The sequence below is a fragment of the Pipistrellus kuhlii genome, unplaced genomic scaffold (genome assembly GCF_014108245.1).
Source record: "Pipistrellus kuhlii isolate mPipKuh1 unplaced genomic scaffold, mPipKuh1.p scaffold_m20_p_13, whole genome shotgun sequence".
NCBI classification, from domain to species: Eukaryota; Metazoa; Chordata; class Mammalia; order Chiroptera; family Vespertilionidae; genus Pipistrellus; species Pipistrellus kuhlii.
In genome coordinates, this window is record NW_023425438.1 from 13,367,868 (window position 1) to 13,389,807 (window position 21,940).

The following is a 21,940-nucleotide window of genomic DNA, read 5'->3' on the forward strand; positions in this document are numbered from 1 at the left end:
GAGAGGCTGCCTCGTTATGCATTAGTGTCCCGCGCTTGCTTTTTACGATGCCAGGAGCTCCGCACTGGGCAGTGTCCCCGGGACCCGGTGCTCTCCTGCTACTGCTCATCGTTCTGACGAGCCTCGCCCTCCTCCCCGCAGCCCCAACCTGGAATCTGGGAGGGCTGGCTCGCTCTGCACTTGACTTTATTCAAATGATTAAATGCCTGCCACGGCTCCCTCCTCCCCGATTCAAAACAGTACCGGTGGACCTCCATAGAGCCCTTACTATGTGCCACACCGTTCCAAGCCCGTCATTCCTCACCCAGCCCTGTTCGGCAATCCCAATTGGCTGTTATCATCCCCATTAAAAGTACTATTATCATCCCCACTTAAAGATGCGGCAACTGAGCCAGAGAGGTGGACTTGCTCAAGGTCATACGGAAAGTACATGGCAGTGCCTGGCCTTCCCACTATGGCTTCTACTCTCCTTTCAGGCTGCTCCCCCCGCCCCCCCTTCCCATTTCAGTGGGGGTGGGGCCCCCCTCCCAAGGCTGACCCCTGTTTTCGTCCTGTTGGCTTTGCTACTGGAGGCCACCACAGCCCTTTATTCCTTTTTGTGGTGTTTTTAATAAAGATGTTTTTATTGATTTCAGAGAGAGGAAGGAAGAGGGAGGGAGGGAGGGAGGTAAAGAGAGAGAGAAGAAGAAGAAGAGAGAGAGAGAGAGAGAGAGAGAGAGAGAGAGAGAGAGAGAAATATCAATGATGAGAGAGAATCATTGATTGGCTGCCTCCTGCACACCCCACACTGGGGATCAAGCCCGCAACTGGGTCATGTGCCCTGACCGGGAATCGAACTGTGACCTCCTGGTTCATAGGTTGATGCTCAACCGCCGGGCCATGCCCGGTCTGGCATCTCCTCACTATTTTAAAGCCTCCTTATGTCCTCAAGGAAAGAAAAGGGTGGGAGACAGGGAGGATGGCAGGTAGGCAGGGGCATTATGCCCTCTCCTTGGCCTCACCCATCAGACTGCCCGGTAGGACTGCTCTCCCCAAGGCATCAGGACCTTCCTGAGCTCCAGACCCAGTGCCCTGTGGCACTCAGGGACACATTAGAACAATGGGCCCTTCTGGGTGGATGCAGTCCCCCCGAGCGTGTCACTCGGTGAGCAGGCCAGACTTGAGCAACCCCAAACCCCAGCTGGGTTCTTCCCGGCGGACACAGCCCGGACAGTCGCACAGGGTGAGCTGGACCGCTGGCCTCCGCATTTTCCTCTACGTCTGGCCACACTCAGCCCTGGTGGCCAGCCTTCCGCCTCCCGAAACTCTACCCTCCTGCTTTCCACTGGTCCTTGGCGGTCTCCCCTTCTGCCTAGGCTCTGGCCTGCATCCTGACTGGGCCAGGACTCTGCCTGGGATGCTCTGATGCTGGTTCCAGGGAAGCCCCTGAGGCCTCGCCTCCAGCTCTGCTCCAGGCTGCATTCCCACCCACCACCTGGCTGAACCACGACCCCCACAGGCCCGGCTTGGCCACCCGAATGCATCATCCCCCACGCCCAATGCTGGCCCTCTCTGTGCAGCCTGATTTCTGATCATGGCCTCCTTCCTCGGTCAGCCAGGTGAACACCTTGCCTTTCTGTCCCCCTCTTCACCCGCATGCCTGACCTCAGCCGTTCCCCCTTTCCTCGTCCTGCCCTTTCTTAATGCTCCTTCAGCCACCACCATCGTCTGGGCCCGCACGGTCTCCAATCTGGACAAGGGCAGCTGTTCCTAAGCGTCACCCCCAGCAGCTGCCAGTCCCCTGTCCCCTCAAGTTCCCCACACCTGCTCCCAGAGCATGCCTCTTCCTCTCCTCAGAACCTTCCATGAGCCCATTGCCCACAGGGACAGCAGCCTGAGCTTTCAGCCTGCCCCTCAGGGCCCTCCACCCTACGTCCCGCCTCTCTGGCCTCAGCTGCTCCTGCGAACCCTACCCGAGGACAGGGTGTCAGAGCGAACCTCTGGCCATGCTTTCCCACAGCTCAGCTCTCTGGAAGGCTGCAGGAGGGAGGCAGGTGGGGAGGTGCTGGGGGAGGGGGACTCTGCCCTCACCCCCATCCCAGCTGAAGCCTTTTCAGGGTCACCAGCAGCCTGGACTAGGGTCCAGCCAGATTGGGAATGTGGAAGGCAGGTTTTGGGGCAGGTGGGGAAGGAATGAGGGCTCAGAGGAGCCTCAGACTGGGTGTCACTCACCAGGGAGAAGGGCCTGGCTGGGAGGGGGGTTAGCAGGACAGTGTGGGGAGCAGGTTATCCTAATACTCTCTTCTCTGTGTGCAGCATTTTAGCCTCTCACTCCCTGTGGAGTGTATGACCTCAGAGAGGCAGCTATCAGCATCACTCACCCCAGGAGGAGTGAGGAGGCTGAGGCTGGGCCGGTGAGGTGACCTGGTCAAGGACAGCGAGGTGGGAGTGTGCTGTGGGCCCCCGCTGCCAGCCCACCTGCTCCCCCCAGGCTGGACCCAGGCTTTGGGCCCAGCAGGAACCTCCCTGGCCATGTGGAAAGGGCTGGTTAACTCTGGCACCCAGTGGGGACCCGGGGAGGGGGCCACATCTGCCCTGCTTCATTCCTGGCCCGAATTGGCACCAGCACCTGGGAAGGGCAGCTGGCCAGCCACGTGCCAGTGTTACTTTAAAAATAAACCAGGGAAGAGCCAGGCTTAAAAATAACCCAGGGGATGTGTGAGAAGCTAATTACCACTGCAGCCCCCTGTCAGGGCTGTCTGTATATCAGGTCCCCTCTGCTCATCTCCTCCAGAGGGAGGCAGGTCCCAGAACCTCCCAGGGCAGTGGGGGCGGACAGGCCTCAGGATCTGATGGAGGAGCTGGAGGAGGCCCAGGGCATTCTGGGAAGCCTCCCTCATCACAACCAGGCAGGGAGGCTGGGGAGCCCGGGGGGTGGGGGAGAGGGGAGCCCCCAGGCTGGGAAGAGAGCTCCATGCCTTAGTCCCTACCAGGGCTTCTCTGCCTCACTAGTCTCTGGGCCTCGTCCACAACTTCCCACTGGAATCCCTCTGGCTCCAAAAGGGACTTTGAGGTCCTGAGTGCACCCCCTCTCCCAGTTTCCTGAAGCACATGTTAGGATAGCCAGGTGGCCAGTGTTGCCAGCTACAATACATCCTGTTTAGGACTCCTGTCCACCACTTCTCATCTGTACCATTCTCTTGGGAAGGACTTTGAGGCTCCTCTGGCCCCATTGGGGTATTATAAAAATGCATGGCCTTTCTGGATGCCCACTCCTGGCTGCCCCTGTAGGCATCCCTGGCCTGAGCTCCCATCTCTGGACCCTCAATGCTGAGCAGGGGCTGAGCAGCAGGCTGGCCAGGCCTCCCAAGCTCCCAGACTCTAGAGATGGCAGTCAAGGGGGCAGAAGCCACACCCCCACACTCCCTCTCGCAAACACACAGGTCCAGGCTCCCTTAAGGCTCTTGAAAACTCTTGCAGATTCCCCTTCCCCCCCCCCCCCCCCACCTTGGTGGGAGGACATCTTACAAGGGTGGGGGTGGGGCATAAAGCCCAGCTTAGGATGCAGCCGGGGACAGAGGGGCAGGATCAAAGAGGAAAGGCAGAGCTTTCCAGGAGGAGGGAGGCCAAGGCTGAGACTGCTGGAGGTGGATGGGAATGATCAAAGGACAATGCTGCGCTGGGGAGATGGGAGGAGGGGTGGGGAGAAGCTGCAAGCAGAGGCAGGCAGAGCTGGCCGTTGGGAGGTGGGGGCCGCTGCACGGTGAGCAGGGACTTGGGTGATGGACAGGCCTGGATTCAGGTCCCTGGCCGGGTGCCCTGAGCCGATAACCTTGCTGGGCCTCGGGCCTCATTTGCATAATGGACATAATGATCACTACCTCCTGGGCCTCTGCAGGAGGAGGTGTGTGAAGCATTTATGAAGGGGCCTGAAACTGAGCTGCGATCGTGTTCTTTCTCTCCCTGCCTTCCCTGGAACCAGGCTCTTCACTCCCACTCCGGGCAAACACAGAAGGCCACCGGCCCCTCTCAGCGGCCCTGCTCCTGCAACAAGCTGTTGAATGTTACACCGTTTTCCCCGTCAGTGTCTCCAGCGGCCACTGGTTGCCAAACCCACTGGTTGTTTCTCTGCAGTCACCTGACCCGATCTCCCAGCAGCGGCTGGCAGTGGACGGCTCCCTCTCCCGACACTGGCCTCCTGGCCTCCACACCGCTCTCCCCAGGTCCCCTCCAGGCTCCAGGCAGCCCCTTGGTGTCCACCTCCCGCAGCAGGCGAAGGAGCCGGCCCCAGGCCTGTTCTCCCCTCTCCCCAGCTGACCTCATTTAGCCTCCTGACTTTAAATTATGTCCGTCTGATAACTCCCAAATTTATATCTCAGCTTTGACCTCTTCCGTGAGCCGCAGACTTGTCTCTCTAACTGCCTTCACGGATTTGCTACAAGCGTCTCAAAATTAACCTGTGTGTCTAAAACAGAAGTCTTAAATCTTATCTCTTGACCAAACCCGTTATTCAGCAGCCTTTATTCCCCAGCTCAGGAAACGCTTACCCTCCACCCAGGCGCAGGCCAAAGTCCCTCCACGTCTTTTCCTCCCCCTCCCTCCCGCCCTCTCCATGGCATTGCTCCTATCCATCAGCAGGTCTGGCCAAGTCTGCCTCGCAGACACCACTCAATCCGCCCTGCCCTCCATCTCCACAGTCCCCACCAGGTCCAGCCCTGCGTCATCCTGGCTTTCAGTCACTGAACTGTAGCCTGGCCAGCCTTCCGGCTTCCCTCTTACTCCACACCCAGCTGCCCTCCATGGAGCAGCTAGGGGACCTGATAAAAATCTAAGTCATATCACACTACAACCCAGCTTAAGTCCTCCCAGGGACTTCCAGGCCTCTTAGAACAAAGCCCAAGCTCTGGATGGGGCTTCCATGGCCATCCTTCTCAATCTCCACCTCTTTGCTCAGCAGGCTGTACCTACATCTCTCTTTCTGCTCCTGTCCCTCAGACACGCCAAGGCAGGCCCCTATCTGGGCCTCTGCATTTGCTGTTTCCTCCTGGAAGGTCCTTTTCGGATCTCTGCATGACACAGGTCCCCTCCCGGAAAGGCGCTCCCCCCCCGATGGTCCTGGCACTTGCTACCATTGAGATGATATTTTATTTGCGACCACATAGTTTAGTTTCTCAACTGTCTGCTTCCTCTGAAATGTGGGCACCTTGAGCACAGGGGTGGGTCCCTGAGGTCTAGAATGGCGCCTGGCACATGGAAGATGCTCAGAAAAACAAAAGGGATGGAGAGATGACTGTGCAGATGGAGGGATAGAGGGATGACTGTGCAGATGCCTGAAGGAGGAGTCAGGTGGCCTGGGTTTGAGGCCTGGCTCTGTTACTGAGCTGCTAGGGGCTGGGGTGGGGGTGGGAGCACTCCCCACCTCTCCCTGCACCTCGCCCGTTCTCAGTCTCCTGTGGAAGAGAGAAAGGTTGACTGAATCAGTGATCCTCAAAGAATCTGACGGACCCCAGGCATTGCCATCCTCTGCCACGCTGCACCTGCCCCCTGCATGGACCTCCTTCCCGCCAAAGGCTGAGGAAGATGCTTGCTGGGACCTTCCACTGGCCTGTGCATGTTCTGCAATGGGTCACTGTGTAATATCCCGTAAACGTTTTCAGATATCAATACGTGGGGCTAACCCCGGCCCCTCACAGGCCTACCAAGTCACTGGGTCTGGGTGGGAGGTCACAGTTTCCATGAGCAGGATCTCGGCGGCCAACCCCAGAGGCCTCTGAGTTAGCCCAGGGCCTGGGTTGCAGGACTGACCACAGCGTGCTCCCCCTGGCAGGCTCAGGCCCAGTGGCGATGTGGGAAGTCGGACCGCCCGCACCTCTCTGCAGGCCATCCCTGTCAGAACGCGCTGGCTGGGGTCAGCCTGCTCTCAGCACCACGGCTTCCTCCCACACCCACATGGGCTACCGTGGGAGCTGCCAGCCGGGCGGCCCTCCTCTCCGGGAGGGAGGCTCCTGCATTCCAGCCGTCCCAGGGGCTGGGGCGGCGGACTCGCTCTGCTGATAACGGGGCCTGGGCCGCAGTCCGAAATGCTTTCTTTCCAGAAGGGGGGGGGGGGGAGTTGATGTGGAGGTCCCGGACAGAGCTTTATTCTTGGGACTGGCCTCAGAGGAAGTCCCTCTAGGGCTCCGCCGGCATGGGGTGAACTGGGGACAAGAGCGTAGTCCCGGGGAACGTGCCTCTCAGGAGGGGCTGGGAGAAGCTGAGGCCAGGGGCGGGCCCACCAGAGGCCGGCAGGGCTGTACAGGGCTCAGGCCCCACCAGCCCGGTCCTCTGCGGATAAGCCCAGGTGGATGTGACTTGCTGTGGGTCTCACAGCCAGGTAGGAGCAGAGAAACAGTGGAGGGCCCTGTGTCCCCCACATGCCTCAGTCAGCTGCACTGTCATCCGTCACAACGTCCAGAAAGGATGTTCATCGACTGGACAGCCCCGAGGGCAGCCAGGGACACCAGGACCTCTTTGATCCCCAGGAAGACAAGCGTGCTTGGCTCCAGGGCCTGGAGCTGAGCAAGACACCAGAGGGAAGGAGGCTGCCACTGAATTTGGATCCAGGTGCCCCTTTCTCTGGCCCCATCTGGAGGTGGATCAAGGACCATGAACAGCCTGAGAGGGTCTTACTAACCCCCATGGTGGACAATCCACCAGGCAGGCCATGCTGACGAGGGCGGCACACTGGCTCAGCCTGACCAAGGCCCCTGGTTTGTTCCCGGATAGGTGACCCTCACACAGCCAGCCGAGGGGCCTGCCTGGGCTGGATGGAGCCCTTCCCTGGGGTTGTGAGAGAGCAGGCTGAGCGCTAAAGCCACGAAGGGGAGCCACGGCCTGTCCGCAGGACCCCCACGGACACTCAGCCCCCTTTCTCCTCTGAGCGGGTGCGGAGACTGACCTTCTCCTGGGGCCACCCACTGGCTCCTGCTGTCTCCGCCACCTGGCTCACTCCAGGCGCTTTGGCCTGCCAACACCAAAGATTCTTCCTCTGCTGCCTCTTGAATGTTCCTTAAAGACCAAGGAAACCCCGAAGGAAAATGCTAGCTGCCGGCTCACGGCTCGAGAGGGGCCCAGCCCCCCAGCTGCAGGGTGCAATCTTAAGACACTCCCTCCTCTCCTGTGCCTGAGCTCGGCTCCTCCATGTGGGGTGGGGGTGGGGGGGTATGTAACACTTCCCGCCTCCTGGGCTGTGCGCAGGTCTAATGAGTTACCCCAGGGGGCTGAGCCCTGACACCTGTGGCTCTGGCCCAGACAACTGATGCTCCTGGGACAAGCTTCCTCCTCAGCGCCCAGGGGCCATCTTACCCTATCGGTCCCCCTCAGCAAGGCACCAGTGAGCACCCCCAACAAGGCCCCCTGTCCCCACACTTACTGGCCACGCTCAAGCATCATCACTCTGTTCCCATGTCCAGCTTCAGGCTCCTGTCCTGCTCAGAAGGACGGTGTTGACAAATGCACGGAACGAAGGCCACCCGGTGACAGCCGCCCCCACAGCACGGCCTCCTGCCCCCCACAGGCTGCCATGTGCTTCTCAAATGCACTAACGCCCGTGCAGTGGGGTGACCCACCTTTAGCCCTCGCGGGGAGAGCTCTGGATGCGATGCCTGCTCCCATGGTTGCTGGCTCTGGGTCACAGGAAGTGACCTCACCTTCTCAAGTCCAATGTCTGGCAAAGTAGGAATCATAGTACCTACACCTTCGGGTTGTTGGGGGGCTCAGAAGAGAACCCGTGGGACCCAGTGTGGTGCCCGCTTTACCCGGCCCTCTCTGCCACACGCCAGCAGTATGACGCTGGGAGCATTTCTTAGCCCCGCTGAGCCGCAGGGTCCTCGTCTGAAATGGGGACCGTGAGGATTCAACGAGGTAACACATGGAGTGAACTCAGCCCAGAGAAACCTCCCAGGGAACGGCAGCCTTGGTTCGTGACCGTGGAAACTGAGGCAGGCTCCGTGGGGAATGGCTGCTTCATGTGGATGGAGTCACCCAGGGAAGACCCCTCGGCTGCATCCATCGAAGACTCGCTTCTGTCTGCTCCCCAGGCTTCGGGGAGCTCTCCTGCACCCTCAGGAGGACTCCCCCCATCCCAGAGAGAGGCCGCCTCCTGTCTGAGAGCCTGGGGCCACTCTCTCCCGGCAGCTCCGCTGGAGCCGGACAATCTAGGTCTCTGGAGAGCGCCCCCCAGATGATCCCGTGGCCAGCAGGCTGGAATGTGCCTCTCCGGATGTGTCTGAGATGGTTATTTCTGCATTGGGGCCGTGGTCAGGAGAGGCCCTGCGCATTCCTGAAGAGGGACACTGAGTCCGAGCCAAGCCCCGGGGCCTTGAGCAGAGAGGAAGGGGATCTGCGAGGGGACCTGGGGCTGTCCACGCAGATAATATCCACAGAGTATCATCTCTCAGCCCGGCGCTGCCCCGGCCTCCGCACACCACCCACAGGCTGGCGGTGGTCTGGGCTCCGGAGTGGGGCTGTGGAAGGGGGCAATCAGGGTTCAGGTTGTCATTACCCTCTTGTTCAAGTGGGGTCATGGGACACCCACCAGTTCAACTGAGCTGATGAGGGTAACCCCTAATTCACCTGGAGTCATGGGGATCCCTACTGGGCAGGCTCCAGATTAGTGGATCCAAACTCAGGTTGGCATCCGTCACTTCCCTCCTCCAGCACCTGTCAAATCAAGTCCATTCACTGGAGCCCAGCACTCAGCTTCTCCAGGAATTGCTCACAACCACCTTTCCTTGGCACGCTCGTGGCCCTCAGCCGGCCTCACGCTGTTCCCGCATCCTGGAAAGCTCCCACCGCCAATCTTCACCTGAAGTCCTCACTCTCCGCCCAAGCTCCTCTGAGGCACCACCTGCTGCAGGAAGCCTTCTCACTTCCCTGTTTCAGTCACTCCACTACGACAGTGGTCGGCAAACTCGTTAGTCAACAGAGCCAAATATCAACAGTACAATGATTGAAATTTCTTTTGAGAGCCAAATTTCTTAAACTTAAACTTCTTCTAACGCCACTTCAAAATAGACTTGCCCAGGCTGTGGTATTTTGTGGAAGAGCCACACTCAAGGGGCCAAAGAGCCCCATGTGGCTCGCAAGCCCAGTTTGCCAATCAAGGCACTAGGACTTAGCACACATACCACTCAATTTGTGGATTTAGGATTCTACTGGCCCACAGACTCCTTGGGGAAGGATCTGGGCCCTAGTTTTCCATTCTCTTGGTATAGTGCCTGGCCCTCAGGAGAGCTCAATCATTTCTGGTAAACTGACTAAAATGAAGGCAAATCTTGGTTTATTTGGAAGTGACCCAGAGGGTATGGGGCCCCCTCTGGACACATCTGAGTACCACTCTGGTGCTCTAACTTTCCAGGATGATCAAGAAATCAAAGCATCTTAGGGTTGGGAAGAATCTTAACAGCCATTTATTGCAGCCCCCCAGTCTGATATATGAACTGGGTGATGATTTTTTGACGTGTCAACTTGGCTAGGCTTAATAAAGGCCCTAGTTATTTAATCCAACACTAATCTAGATTTTGCTGTGAATGCATTTTGTAGATGTGATTAAAGTCCATAATCAGTTGTCTTTAAGTAAAGGAGATTATCCTAGATAATCTTCATGGAGCTGATTCAATCAGTTGAAAGGCTTTCTGTGCTGAGCTGAGGATTCCCCGGAGAAGAAATTCTGCTGGTGGACAGCAGTTTCCCCCTAGGCTGGCAGGAGTTCCAGCCTGTCCTTCCTGGTGGCCTGCTCTGTGGATTCTGAACTTGCCTAGCCAGTTACTATTATCACATAAGCCAGTTCCTTGTGATACATCTCATAATATGTATCTCCCACTGGTTCTATTTTCTGGTAGATCCTGACGGATCTAGGTGACCTCTGGTGCATGTCTATCCATGGGGAACTCCCCACCTCTCAAGGTCACACAGTCCATCTTTGGTCAAGTTCAAAGCTAATACGTTCTGAATTATATTGGACTTAAATCTTTCTATGGACACCACCCACTGGTGCTGGTTCAACCCCATGTGCCTAATCAGCCCAAGGTTGATGCTTTTACCTTTTAATAGCCCAGCACAGTGGTCAGCAAACTCATTAGTCAACAGAGCCAAATATTAACAGTACAAAGATTGAAATTTCTTTTGAGAGCTAAATTTTTTAAACTTAAACTTCTTCTAACACTACTTCTTCAAAATAGACTCGCCCAGGCCATGGTATTTTGTGGAAGAGCCACACTCAAGGAACCAAAGAGCTGCATGTGGCTCTCAAGCTGCAGTTTGCCGACCACTGGCCCAGCAGATACTTGAAGGCAGCACTCATGTTCTGCAGGCCCGCCCCCACCAAGTGCCCTTCATTGGACGTGCTGCTCCCCTCCTCTGAATGTTGCCCAGGTTGTTGATGTCCAGATACATGTGTAGACACACGTGGCCTGATGGGTCTACAAAAGAGTGGGCCTTGTCCTGCTACCTGCATTCCACGCTGTCGCTGGCAACAGGGCGAGGTATCTGGTAGCCATTGGGCCTGGTGACTTCTATGGGCCTTGGCTGTCTGGATCCCAGCCCATGAGAGAAGAAATGAGCCTGAGCCTCTTCTAATGGGGGCAGGAGGTCGGACTGCCCCTGGGCTTCTGGGTAGATGCCATGAGGGAGGAACCAGTTTCCCACTGTGATGTGTAATCTCTGGGGCACCTCTTTTCGCTGGATCTAAGGCACTTCCCTGGCAGACAGGGGAGGAAAGGAGGACAGCCGAGGACCAGTGGCTTCTGGTCTGCAGGCTTCCCAATGGGACAAGCCCTTTTGCATTCCTCTTCCTCCCACCCACAGTGACTCCACGGCTAAACTGCAGAGAAGGGTCCATCAGCGCTGAGACCATTGGCTCTAACATTCCAAGACCAGATTCCTAAGGATTTTCCCAGTTCTAAACCTTCTTGTTCTTAAAACCACAGTCACATGACTATTCCCAGAAGTCAGGTCTCCAGGTTATTTAGATCCTTGTCACTAAAAGGATGGACCATGGATCAACAGCATCAGGTCCCTTGGGGTCCTGTGAGAAATTCAGAGTCTCAGGCCCCATCCCAGACCAAGTGGTTCAAGAGCTGCATTTAAACAAGGTCAAACCCGGATCTGATCATTTGGGAAACATTAGCGTAGAAAATTTTACATTGGCAGGCTAGCATTCATCATGTCCCCTTGTGGGCACCTGCCTCTATACGGATGGGAAGACTGAGGTACACTAGGGAAGTTTTTGTTCCTCCCATGAATATAGGGGAAGCGGTTGGGGGGAGAGAGGGAAAGAGAGAGAGAAAGAGAGAGAGAGAGAGAGAGAGAGAGAGAGAGAGAGAAAGAGAGAGAGAGGGAGAACAATTTGTCTAAGGCTTCTCGGGAAAGAACGAACCCTATCTGTAGCTCCCAGGTCAGGTTCCTGCCTTGTATTCATAGCAACCAGGGCCCCTTCATTAAGAGTCCCTTAGGTGTCACTGGAGGGAGCAGGAGTGGGGCGTTAGCTTCAGTGGCAGGGATCCCAGGAGGCCAGGGAGCCACCAGAGAGCTGCCTGAGCATCTGCAGTTTCTGGACAACCAGCAAATGTGGACAGAGAGGCAGTGGCATGAGCTTGGCCACAAAAGGCGTTGGTCAGGTGACTCTCTGAGGACCAGAGGCTCATGGAGGGGTCAGGAGGAGGCCCGGGGCCAGCAGACGAGGCTGGCTGGCAGTTTGCCCTCTTTTCTAAAAGTCTGAGGAGGACCCACAGCACGGAGTGAAGTGTCAGCACACAGGGCTCCGAGGCCAGCTCTGAGGACCATGGGACGTGTAGCCTTTCGCAAGTCCCTTTTCCCATCTGAACTGTAGTGTCCACACTGGAAAACGAGAGGACTGGGGCTAACGTTCTGCTTTCTCCTGGGGCTGCCTGCTTTATCCATAGTTCTGCTCGCAATCGGTCCTGAAACAGGCCACAGCTGGAGTGCCCTGCACAGGCCCTGGTGCCGTTCTCATGACTTGTGGTGCTCCCATAGAAGGGATGGCAGAGGCTCTGTGGGGGTTGGAGAGTTGAGGGCTCTGGGAAAAGATGCTCCCTACAGTCTTGGGTGTAAGCCCCTGGGCTGTTGTTTTATATCTGTAGGGCCCTGGGCCACATTCTGCAGCTCTGAGCTGCCCTTTCCTGGCTGTAATAAGATGGTCACGCCAGCCCTCCCAGGGCAGTCGTGGGAATGAAGGTGATAAGAAGGGCCTGGGACAGCGCCTGACATGGTAGAGACCCATGCCACTCCCCCGCGTCCAAGGCAGAGATGAGGTCCAAGGGCGAGGAAGTGCCCATTCTGGGCTCAGCTAAGGTGCCCATGAGGCCAGCGGTCACTTCCCTGGCAAGCTGACTGCAGGGAAATCAGTTTTACATTCTTTTAAATTACAAAACCAACTCACAGAGCCACCGTGTGTGCTGCCAGCTGAAAGCTGTTTATAGTGGCGATTTGCACTAGATTCATCTGTGCTTGTTTATGTTTTCTTTGAAAATACTTATTGTGTTTGTCCTGTCTCCGCTCTGGCCAGCCGTGGGTCTTCTATTTCCATCCCATTCTCACCCTACTCCCTCCATGTATCTGCCTGCCGTCCCCTTCCTCCTGTCCCCATCGAGATGTATGGGGCCCGGACAGGTAGGCATGTAGGCAGGAGGCATGGCAGAAGGACCTCAGAGCACATACACCTGTTTTGTAGGTGAGAAAACTGATGGTCACAGAGGGCCAGCAGCTGAACTAAGTGGAACTGGAACTTTTGCTTCCTTGCTCCAACTCAGGGTTGGTTCTATCATGGTGCACCTCACTCTCTCAATTGGCTTTCTCCAGGGTCTCCTGCTCAGAGGAGGGAGGATTGGCCCTGGGTCTGGATGGCAGGTGGGCTCAGGCATACGTGGTAACCTTGGAGGCCTGGGATGGGGGGTGGGATTAGGGGGTTAAAGGGAAGGGGGCAGCAGCCTCTGGTTTTCAGCCCCCCTGTCCCCGCCTGCTAGCAAGGAGCAGAGCTAGCTGTGGTCATAGAAGTCCTCGGGAAATAGCACTTCCCTCTGTGGGGAAGTAATAATACACAGACAATACTATTAATAGCACCGATAGTTGCAGATGCTGTTTATTAAGTGCCTACTCTGTACCGGGCTCTTTCTTTCTATTATCCCACTTAATCTTTGGGAGGCAGATATCAGCCTCTCATTTTGTAGATGACAAAACAAGCTCAGGGAGACTAAGTAAATTTGCTCAAGATCACACAGCTGGCGGTGGTGTTTGGGGGGGGGGGGGGTTAGTGGAGGGGTGGCTTGAGAGATGAACACTAGCACTATGGCTTTTAAGCCAGTATCTGTGTTTCTACACCTCCCTCAGTCAAAGTCTGTGTGGTTGAAGTTGAGGAGTAGCCTGGGCAGGGAAGAAGGAAATGCCAACTGAGAGTGGGCCGTGGGGCTATTGCCGGCTGGGAAGTCAAGAGAGGACGGGGGACAGTGGGGTGATGAGCAGCCGGGGCCCAGCGCTGAGAGAGATGGTGGGTCGTAAGGGGAACAGGCTGGGGTGACGGAGAGAAGGTCAGTCTGGGCGCCCAACGGTGCAGGTTCTACTCAGGGTCATACCTTCAACTTCCTGTGTGACCTCAGGCCAGTCACTCACCTCTCGGGTGTTGGGATGATTGCTAACGTCTCCTTTCGCTCGGGTGTTGGGATTTGGGGATGGCAGGTCCCTTTTGTGGTTAAAGAGAACTCCCCCACCCCCCCTTGGAAAGATGGAACAAGTGAGCGGCCGGCTTGAATTCACAATCGAATCCAGGCCTCAGGACCTGAGGAGAGCAGGCTGGAGGCCAAGGAAAGAGCAGGACAGAAGCGTGTCTGCTCCAGCCCCTCCTCAGCGAATCACCAACTGGCCTCATGTGGCCTCATGTGGCCTGAGAGCCACGCGGATTCTGGGACCTGCGGTGGGAGAACAGGCACCTGTGAGCCTGTGGCAGCTCGGGCCGGCCTGGTGCTGGGCACAGCTCTAATGCTTGGCTAGTGGGCAGGATGCGGGGAAGCAGCAGGCTGGAGAGGGCTTTGTTGGGGGAAAGACAGGCTGTGGCTGTTCGGTGCCCTCAAGACACAAGGTCTGGGCTGAGTTCTTGAAGAGGAGAAGGAACTGGCAAGACAGCCAGGGCACGGGAGTCAGAGAGGCGCAGCTGAATCTGGGCAGGTGCCTCCTTTCAAGTCACAAGGCGGCGGGTGAGTCATTTAAGCCCAGAGCCTTCCGTTCCTGCCCTGAAAGGAACGTAGGTAATCATGCCCATCTCGGAGCGTAGGTGAGGGAATGAATTGAGGGGACAGGAAGAAAGAGTTTTGGATAGGGCCTGCCCAAGAGTAGGTATGAAATGGTGGCTACTATAATGATACTAAATAAAGAGGCGTCCTGAACAAGGTGGGGCCTGGGAGGCAGGTTTCGCTACCCTCCGGCTATGTGGTGCCCACCACCTCTCTGTCAGAGGAGGGGGGCACTAGCTGATCTCCAGGCCCCTTCCTGCTCCGACAGCCTTCGGCTATGGATAGATGGGGCTGGGGCCCCGGAGGAGTTTAATGACTCAACAGCTAGAAAGGTTAAACTTCCCCGTTTCTGTTTGTATACGATGAACTTGAGGCCCAAGAATGGAAGCGTTTCTTGGCTAGGAGACCAGAGATGGGAGTTGAGGAATCCTTGCAGCCAGCAGAGACTGTGACTAACCAGGTGAATGACTAATGCTGACCCTGCTGACCGTCAACCAATCAAGGCTGCCCATGGTGGGTGCCCTGCAAGCTGGCATCACCGAGCACATCTTGGTCATGCTGATCCTGTCCGGCTCTGTGCTTCACAGCCTAGGGAGGCAGAGGAAGCAGCAGGGGGAAGAGCGCTAGACTTGGAGTCAGAAGACCCAGCTTCTTGCTCTAACTGCTCACCAGCTGTTACTTTGGGGGGGTCCCTTCCCCTCCCTGAGTCTCCAGGCCCTCCTCTGTGCAACGGAGCTAACAACACCCGCCCCGGAAACATCCCTGAGCTATGAAGGCTGGGGTGAAAGTGCACCGTGCTCATGAAGGAGCTGAATGAATGGGAGGTTCTGTCACTGTCCTATCCCGCTGGGATTGCTGGTGCCTCAGCAGATCCATTTGGGTCCCCAAAGGAGTCAGATGGACAGAGGCTGCTGCCTTTGGGTTTTGGGTCAATGAGTCTCATCTAAAGCCCTTTCCAGCCATTGATCACAGCCTAGACTGTAGGGCTCCTAGATGGACACCTTCCAGCCAGGTGGCATAGCCGGGGTGAAAGGTGACAAAAAGCCAGGGATGGTTGGGGGAGGCAGGGAGTGGGCTGTGCCAGTCTGGAGCCCCCACAGCCCCAGGGTCGTGCTTTGACACTGTCTTTCCTCTTGCCCGGCACATTATAAATAAATAATCACCAGAACCACACTCTATCTGTCTCTACCTCCAGCTTTTAGCATCTCTCTTGGTGAGGACGACAGACACTTTGGGAGACGGCAGGGATGGAGCGAAAAGATGATGTCTTTTCATTTCTGCACACCTTAAACCCATCAACAGCCTTCTCTGTGCTCATGTGTGCCTCTGGGTACTGTGCCAGCATAGGGAGCACTGAGATGGGGACCAGAAAGCCCTGCCCACATGAAGGTTAATGACGGTGTGGGTAAAGAGACCAAACACAGCCCCCCAAATTTAAGTAACCATGCAAAAGCGCCTCCAGTGTCATCCTGACAATAAGTCTTGAAATTGCCCATAGCAGCGGCTTGGGGTGTTCCCGGAGACTCTAAGGAGGAAGTGGGGTTTGAGCGGGACCTGGAAGGTTAGCTTGGACAAGCTAAATAGGAGACAGAGAAGAAGGCGTGTCAGACGGCCACACCTGAGGTGTTCTTGGGGGAACAGCTTGGCTGCAGTGGAGGGATCATGTCAGTGTGAAGTGAGAAATGAAGTTGGACATTGAGGTTGCAGCCAGGTACAAAGGACCTTGAAACTGAGATAAGGCACATGGACCGGACTCCACGGGTAGGGGAGCATCGTGGGCTGCGGAGTAGCGTACCGGTGTGGCCGGAGCTGTGCTTTGAGGAGACTTTCTGGCAGCACTGTCCCAGGGAACTCGCCCTGTAGGGGATGAGGCTGGAGGCAAGGAGTCAGTTGGGAGGTTCCCGAGGAGCCGGGCCACAGATACCTGGGGCTGAGAGAGAAAGGGGGCACAGAACCACGGGCATGGTGTGTGGGAAGAGGGAGCAGGGAGGCCTGAGAATGTTCGCTGCTCCTGAAACCCTGGCAGGTGGCAGGGCAGTGGTGGAGGGGCAAGAGGAAGACCCGGTCTGGTCCTTCCCAGGAAAGCAAACCTGAGCTTTGGGCAGGGCCTGTGTCTGGTCATCCTACTCTAAACTCACAGGGTCAGCAGAACCCAGAGGGACCCCCACTGGGGCCACATCTACTTGTGGCTCCTTTTTCCCCCCGGTCCAAGAGAGGAATCCAAGAACTGCCCTGCCTAGCTCCCTGTGGTCCCCAGAGGGACATGGAGCCTCCTGCAGAGTCCTTCAGCAGACAGACGGACAGAGGGCAGGGACAGCCTCAAGCCCTGTCTTTACTCTCGGGACTCCTGTGGCCTCTCGGGAAAACACTGTCATCTTGCCATGGGCCATGCCAAGTGGCAAGGAGCCCCTGGGAGTCTTGCCAAGGCACGGAGGGGACCCGGGGAGGAGAGGAGACAGGAGAGGCGGAGGAACCAGCCCCCGGTGGCCTCCCCGGGGGCTTTGGAGGAAGGTGGGTGGGAGCGCCTCAGGACGGGGAAGAGTCCTTGAACTCGTTGCAGCCAAGCTCTTGTTGTCCGGCAGTGAGCCTGAGACCCAAGCCCGGGAAGGGACTTGCCCAAGGTCATACAGGGGCGGAAGTGAGGAGCTGGCTGGGTCCTCAGCGTCCTGGGGGTCGGGAAGGCGTTCACTCCTGTCCGGTCACTTTTGAACAGCACATCAAGGGCCTCCCTGAAGAGTTATTCCCTGGACATCGTGGTGTGCCATGTGTCCGTGCCTGTGTGTGCTCACGCGTGTGCCTGTGTGTGCGCGCGCCTGTGCCTGAGTTGTGAGAGAGCCTAGGTGTGTGTGTGTACCTTCCTAGGCTGCGGTTGGCCTCAGCTTGGAGACGGGAACTGAGGCCATTCCTGTGAGGTGAGGCAGACAAAGCTGCATCTGGCTCCCAGAGCCAGTTCTGCCACCCTGACAACACTAAAGGCACAAACTCTCAGAACCGGACACCACACACACACACACACACACACACACACACACACACAGGCACCTCCCCACAGCCCACAGATACAGGGTGTTTCAGGAACCCAGAGTGGCCCAGAGTCCCCGAGTGCCGAGTACCTGCAGCCACACGTGTCCCCGGAGCCCCAGCCCATCTGCAGGGACAGGGAGGAGTCGCACACTCCCAGCGGCTCGGCTGGGCTCGCACTCAGCGGCCCGGGTCCACGGCTTGGCCGGGCCACACCCCTCCTCCCCGGCCTCCCTCGCCCGGCTCCTTCCCGATCCTCTCACACACTTCGGAGTCCCCCGGGGCCCCGCGCAGCCTGGCAGGGACAAGTTGGGGCTGGCCCCGCTGGCTGGAGAGTCGGGTCCGGAGCCAGGAATCGACGCTGGGCCCCCCAAAACCCTCCTCCTGTCCCCCCCCGCCCCCCCGCCCCCAGTCCTGTGCCCGCGGAACAGACACGCCGGGCTCAACTCGGGGCTGTGCAAGCACTGGGTTCGGCGCCCAGACCTTCCACCGGGGAACCCCCTCGCCAGCGGGCTCCCCGGAACGCCGGCCCCGGGTCCCCGCCCCCTGCCCCGCGAGGAGTTACCGATGGTGGTGATGACGGTGATGGCGAAGTAGAAGGAGCCGGCGAAGCGCCACTGCACGCCGGCCTTGTGCGGCTTGAGGCGCAGCACGACGCGCTCCAGCTCCTCGTAGCCGCCCTGGCTGAGGTTGTAGCGCGCCCGCAGCTCCTGCTGCCGCAGCTCCAGCCGCTGCCGCTCGATCATCTCGGGCTCCGACTCGAGCGCGTCGAAGACGGCGGCGCCCACCAGCAGGTAGGTGAAGGTGCACACGATGAGCGCCAACGTGCGCACGTTCTGCCGCTTCATCGTCCCGCCCGGGCCGCCGCCGCCGCCGGCCCCCCGGCGCCCCCGGCCCGCGCCCCGGCCCCGGCCCCGGCCCCGGCCGCCGCTGCTGCTGCCCCGGAGGCGGCCTGGGGCATGGCTGCGCTCGCAAGCTCCCGCGCTGGGCACCCGCTCCGCGCCCCGGGCCGCCGCCGCCGCCAACGCCGCCGCCGCGGAGCTGTCCCTTCAGCACCACCCACCGCCCTCCTCCGCCCGGCCCCGCTCCCGCCCCCCCGCCCCCCCGCCCGCCGGCCGCCTCCTCCCGCCAGCCCTCCCGCCCAGCCAAATAAGGACTGGGGAGACGCGCGGAGGGAGGGAGGGAGGCGGTGGCTGGCGGAGGGGGAGGGGACGGGCCGCGAGCGGGAGAGCCGTGGAGAGAGCCGCCAGGACACACACACACACACACACACACACACACACACAGACCCAGAGATAACTAGACAGAGACAATGCATAGAACTACAAAGAGAGAGAGAGAGAGAGAGAGAGAGAGAGAGAGAGAGAGAGAGAGAGAGAGAGAGAGAGAGAGAGAGAGAGAGAGAGGCAGAGGGGAGTGTGCCAGGCAAGGAGATAAAATCAGAGGTAGACTCATAGGCAGAGAAAAGAAGAGGCAGGCAGAAAAAATACCGAGCGAGAGAGAGGCAGAGAGCGGCAGACCATGACAGGGAGACCTGGGTAGCTGGAGATCAATGGATAACACGGAATCAGAAAAGCAAGGAAGGGGAGAGGAAAGGCAGAGTGAGCCCCTAGCCCATCCTCCTCCCTCCACAGAAACCACAGATGCTGTAGCCGGAGGGGACCTTGGGACTTAGGGTCAGCACTGGGACTCAGCTAGCTTTCCCTCCTCCAGACCACAGCCCCACTTCCCTGCCAGGCTGTGGGCTGTCTTAGAAATGGGAGGGCACAGCTGTGGACCTGGGCACACGTGGGCCAACACCCAAGGAAAACCCTGCTCTCATGAAATGTGTCAGTTCCCAGTCAGCATGCTCCCCTATTGGCTGTGAAGGCACAAACTGGTGACCTGGGCCAGGAACACCCAGTCCCAGCAGCTCTGCTCCCCCCACTCCCTGGAGCAAGTGGGGAGGGGAGGTTGTACTGTTTTGACACCATCTGTGGTCCCTGTCCTGCACCATCAGGCCAGGCTGGGCTTGGGCTGCGGAGACAATGCTGGACATCCCCGCAGAAGTGAGGTCTCCATGCAGTAGGGCTGGTGGGATCAGATCTGGAGGATCTGACAGGCTGCAGGGACCAGGAGTCTCCCCCAGGCCCCAGGTTCTTCATTTGCCAACATGGTGCCAATGGTGGTGAGGAGGAGCAGGCTGTGGGATCTCAGGCCAGGAGTCACTGTCCCTCTCAGCCTCGCTTCCTCACCTCCTCATGGTAGATGACCCCACAGGCCTTGCTTAGCTCCAAACAACTCCAGACTTGGATGGGCTGAGTGAGCAGAATGACAGGAATGCAAATCCCACTGGCAAAGGGTGTGTGTGTGTGTGAAAAAGTCTTTCATGGGACCCTGGCAATGGCCACGAGATCAGACATGAAAGAGGCCCCCAGGCGCCTGGCTGAGGGTAGGCTCAGGAGGCAGACAGCCAGAGTGGGAGCACTATCTGCCCACAGCCTGGGCTGGCCTGGCACTCTGGACACCATACTGCTTTCCTAGGCGTGCCACCAACACGTTCTTTCCTTCAGCCGTTCGGTCAACAAGCATCCATCGGCACCTGCTACGCGTCTGCTGGGCATGTGGTTACATGCATTATCTCTAGTCCTTTCCACAATCCCGAAAGGTAGGTATGGTTGTGTCCATTTTATAGATGGGGAAACTGAGGTTAAAAGCAGTGTGGAGAGTGACCCAAGACCACTCAGCTGGGAAGAGAATTCAGTCTGCCTCCTTAGCCCATGTTCTTTTCCATCATGATTCCTTGAGCCTCAATGTTAAAAAAATCTGTAAATAGGGTAGATAATGATACGAACTCTGAACAGGTTGTTGTGAGGGACCAACGGAGGTCACATTTGTACAGTCAGACTATATGGGGCCCTATAACATCTCCTTCCCCCCTAGGACTCAGGTCTCTGACCAGCGCCCGATGGGAGGGCCCTGGTTTGTGACATCGTACCTCTCCCCATCCTATCGGCACCCCCTTCCCAGGATCTTTGATTCTTGGAAGACACAAACTTTCTGACCCTGCCCCTTTGGCCATGAACCAGCCTACTGCAGGCTTCCCCCCTGAGCATCTCTGGCTCTCTGGAAGAAAAACGCTGCCTTCCTGGCTCCCAGGGGTAAGACTACAGTTGGGTTTTCGACTCCTGGCCGCACCCTCCCCGAAAGCAGTTCCCCCAAAGCTGGTCTAGAAGAGCAGCGGTGTGCTGGACCTGGTTTTCCATGGGAAAGAAAGGCTGTGTGTGGAGGGGCTTGTTTCTGGCAGCCAGGCCAGACTGCTGTGCAGACGAAAGGCGATATTATGAGTCTGAGAGCTTTAAAAAAGGGAAAAATGCTGTCTTTTAGGGGCAGGGCATTTATTATTAATTCTGATGAAGCCTATTCTCAGCACTTCAGAACTGGAGGGGCCTTTGGAGATTGTCTAGCCCAACCCTCTCATGTTACAGATGGGGAAACTGAGGCATGGAGCGTAAGAAGGGAATTTGCCCAAGGTCACACAGTGAGTGAGGGGGTGCAGGGCTCCTGCCCCATGGGGTTTTTCTGTAGCATCTGTTATGTGTGGGATCAGGACATCTGCCAGTTTGGGGAACACAGCACAACCACGGTGGAGTGGAGGGCAGCCTGGGTCTCCTCTTCCTGCCTCTTCTCCCTCCTTTCTCTTAAGGAGGTGGGAGTGGTGGTGGTGGTGGGGCTTCAAGCTGGTGCCTGTCTAGACTTCTATGTAGCCCCTGGGACCTTTAGGCAAGAGTGGCATCAGCCTATCCTCAACCTGGGTGGGATTGTGCCGAAGACCGCACAGTCTATGGCACATCCTTTCCTCCAAGATTCGGGCATCCCCCCACCCCCCCAGACCCCCTCTGCCCAGGGCCAGGTGTCAGAGAGCACCTCTGTCAATCTTGTCTGCTATACACAAGAATGACTGCTCAGCTATGGCGTCTCCGTGTTCTTCTGTTTTGTTTTGTTTTGTTTTGTTTTTAAATCCATTGGTGACTTTAGTGGAGGAAGCTTTGGGCCAATTAGAGACTTTTTTACATCTCTCAAATCATGACATGCGTCAGCCTTCTGTGTGATGATTTCCCAAAATTCTTTGCAGTAGAGAGACCCAGGGTAAAGAGTCGGGAGGCCTGGGCTGGGGTGCTGTCTCTGCCAGTCATTTGCTGGGGGACTTGGGGCCCGTCTCGCCCTCTCCCTGGGCCTCGGTTTACACAGCCACGAGTGGAGAGTGGAGGGGTTTGGACCAGGACATGCCTGTGCTCCCTTTATTTATAACATCCCATGAGCATTCTGGCCTGCCACTGCCTCCCTAGTTCTCCCAAGAATCAGGGAGAAAGAGATTTCTAGCTACTGCTTTCTAAGACCTTAGTTTGTGAGGAAAAGGACAGGGTCAAGTTAAGATAAAATCCATGGCGGCTCTTTGGCCCCTTGAGTGTGGCTCTTCCACAAAATACCATGGCCTGGGTGAGTCTATTTTGAAGAAGTGGCATTCGTTAGAAGGAGTTTAAGTTTAAAAAATGTGGCTCTCCAAAGAAGTTTCGATTGTTGTACTATTGATATGTGGCTCCGTTGACTAATGAATTTGCCGACTACTGGGATAAATGATACTGAATAATTATCATTAGTTGTTGCATGTTATTATA

The 21,940-nt window shown here is 57.3% G+C and overlaps 1 protein-coding gene across 1 annotated transcript in view; it reads right to left on the bottom strand.

Annotated features, from left to right (window-relative positions):
* Positions 1 to 18,350, bottom strand: part of KCNK3 (potassium two pore domain channel subfamily K member 3) — a 34,509-nt gene extending 16,159 nt beyond the window's left edge. The window contains exon 1 of the mRNA XM_036434988.2: positions 17,848 to 18,350. Within this exon, the coding sequence (XP_036290881.1) occupies positions 17,848 to 18,130 (283 nt within the window). The 5' untranslated portion in view covers positions 18,131 to 18,350. The remainder of the gene's footprint in view (positions 1 to 17,847) is intronic.
* Positions 18,351 to 21,940: the final 3,590 nt, after the last annotated feature.